This window comes from Hemibagrus wyckioides, linkage group LG28, assembly GCF_019097595.1.
Source record: "Hemibagrus wyckioides isolate EC202008001 linkage group LG28, SWU_Hwy_1.0, whole genome shotgun sequence".
Lineage (NCBI taxonomy): Eukaryota > Metazoa > Chordata > Actinopteri > Siluriformes > Bagridae > Hemibagrus > Hemibagrus wyckioides.
The window spans coordinates 20,364,524-20,366,374 of record NC_080737.1 but is presented as its reverse complement, the minus strand read 5'-3'; the positions used below and the strand labels follow the sequence as shown (position 1 = coordinate 20,366,374).

Here is a 1,851-nt window from a genome sequence, read left to right as displayed (position 1 = left end):
GACACACACACACACACAGACACACACACACACACACACAGACACACACACAGACACAGACACACACACACACCAATAAAGATGACAGCCTGGATTCATTTATTTATGAGTACTAGAGTTTCTGTCTGCTTTTAATAAACATATCTACACATTTCTGTAAAATACAGGAGCAGAAAGACTAAAAATAAAAGCCACAACCCACAGACAGCAGTAATCATTTCTTTATTGTTTGAAGCTGTAGACATGTTTAAAGTCCCTCTGTAGAGAAGAGGAGGTGAAACGGTCATCAGGAGGCTAACTGTAATTTATCTGTGAAGCTAAAGTGAAGACTGCAACAGGGGTCAGTGTCCCATCCTCAAACACATTCACCTGCAAAACAAACAAACACAAATCAGGAAAAGTTCTCTACTGAGTCCAGCAACCTGTCGCGTCCTCACTCAGGATTAGGGTTTGACCGGTGACCGAATGTGATACAGTGACCTACCCTTCATCGGGAGGATGACGATCTTCTCTGCAGTGTTTTTGTTTGATTTGGAAATCTGCATGAACTTCTGCTTAATTAATGGATTGACCACTGGCGTGCACGGGCTGTCTCACACACACACACACACACACACACACACACACACACACACACACACACAGGTATGTTGTTATGTGATCACATATAATTTTGTAATTAATAAATATTAAATATCTCACTGCTCACTGCTCCGGAAATGCCAAATCTTTGTATGCAGTATAATGTTAATAAAAATCCCATTAATAAACAACAGCTTTAATAAAAATATAGTGTTAATAATATAGTGTTAATCTTTAAGTTAGTTTAATAATGTTAACAAAAAATAAATAGCCTGTGACTGACTTAAGAGCTTGTTTATGAAGACGACTCCTTCCTTTATGTTCCATCTGTTCTGGACGATTATGTATTCATCATACTTCACATCCAAAACGCATACAAATCATTCCTAGTCTGGAAACCTGAGAGAGAGACAGTAGTATGACACGTGACTGCACTTAATAATGTGTAATAATGGGTAAGTGTAGGTAAGACAGAACTGGTTCATGTGCATGTGTATTTCAGACTCACGGGTGTTGTAGAGGATAAATTTTCCTGTGGTTTTGGTTTTCTTCAGAAAAAGATTAAACCTCAGACAGGATGTGTCTTTACTGTTCTCAGTCCTACACACACACACACACACGCACACACACACACACACAGTTATAATAAGAGACTGTGTTTAAAGTGTCGTGAGTGTGTGAAGGTCTTTCTGTCTCTCACAGGATCACTGAGCCGTTCATGTTCACGTCTCCGTTAGCAGTGGGAGTCAGGATAGCGACAGACACCTTCTTCATCCATTTACTGTCTGTGAACCACTTGGCGTTGGTGGCTACACCTGTCTGGTACCACTTTCCTTCCACCTGAGGGGAAAGGTCAAAAAGAGAGTGTAAAAAAACTCCCAAATATTCACATAAATCACAGCAGCATGACTGAGAATAACTAAGAAACAATATAAATATAAATAAAGCAAACAGAAACATGTGCTGAAAGAAAACAAATAAAACAGAAAAAAGTAAAAGCTTATAAAAACATAAAAAATGATGACAAACAAAACAGTAACTATTTTTTATCTTATAAGTAACTATTTTAGTATCTTTTTTATTTCTATTATATTTTTATTATTATTATTATTATTATTATTATTATTATTATTACCTTGCTGATGTTGAAGTCGGCCGACACTTGTAGTTGTGTGTTTGTGGTAAAAATAAAGAGAAAAACTCCCAGAAGTCCCAGCATTGTGGTCGCCATGGTGACTCCAGAGTGAATGCTGGAGAGCAGTGCTGAGC

At 37.8% G+C, this 1,851-nt stretch overlaps 1 protein-coding gene across 2 annotated transcripts in view; it reads right to left on the bottom strand.

The window, feature by feature from the left end:
- Window positions 1-925: 925 nt before the first annotated feature.
- Window positions 926-1,851, bottom strand: part of LOC131348762 (prostaglandin-H2 D-isomerase-like) — a 1,719-nt gene continuing 793 nt past the window's right edge. For both annotated transcript variants that reach the window (XM_058383949.1, XM_058383948.1), the window contains exons 2-5: window positions 1,718-1,851; window positions 1,283-1,422; window positions 1,091-1,182; window positions 926-981 (exon numbers count right to left, since the gene is read on the bottom strand). The exon at window positions 1,718-1,851 is cut by the window's right edge. In XM_058383949.1, the coding sequence (XP_058239932.1) occupies window positions 941-981; window positions 1,091-1,182; window positions 1,283-1,422; window positions 1,718-1,813 (369 nt within the window). In that variant the 5' untranslated portion in view covers window positions 1,814-1,851 and the 3' untranslated portion in view covers window positions 926-940. The remainder of the gene's footprint in view (window positions 982-1,090; window positions 1,183-1,282; window positions 1,423-1,717) is intronic.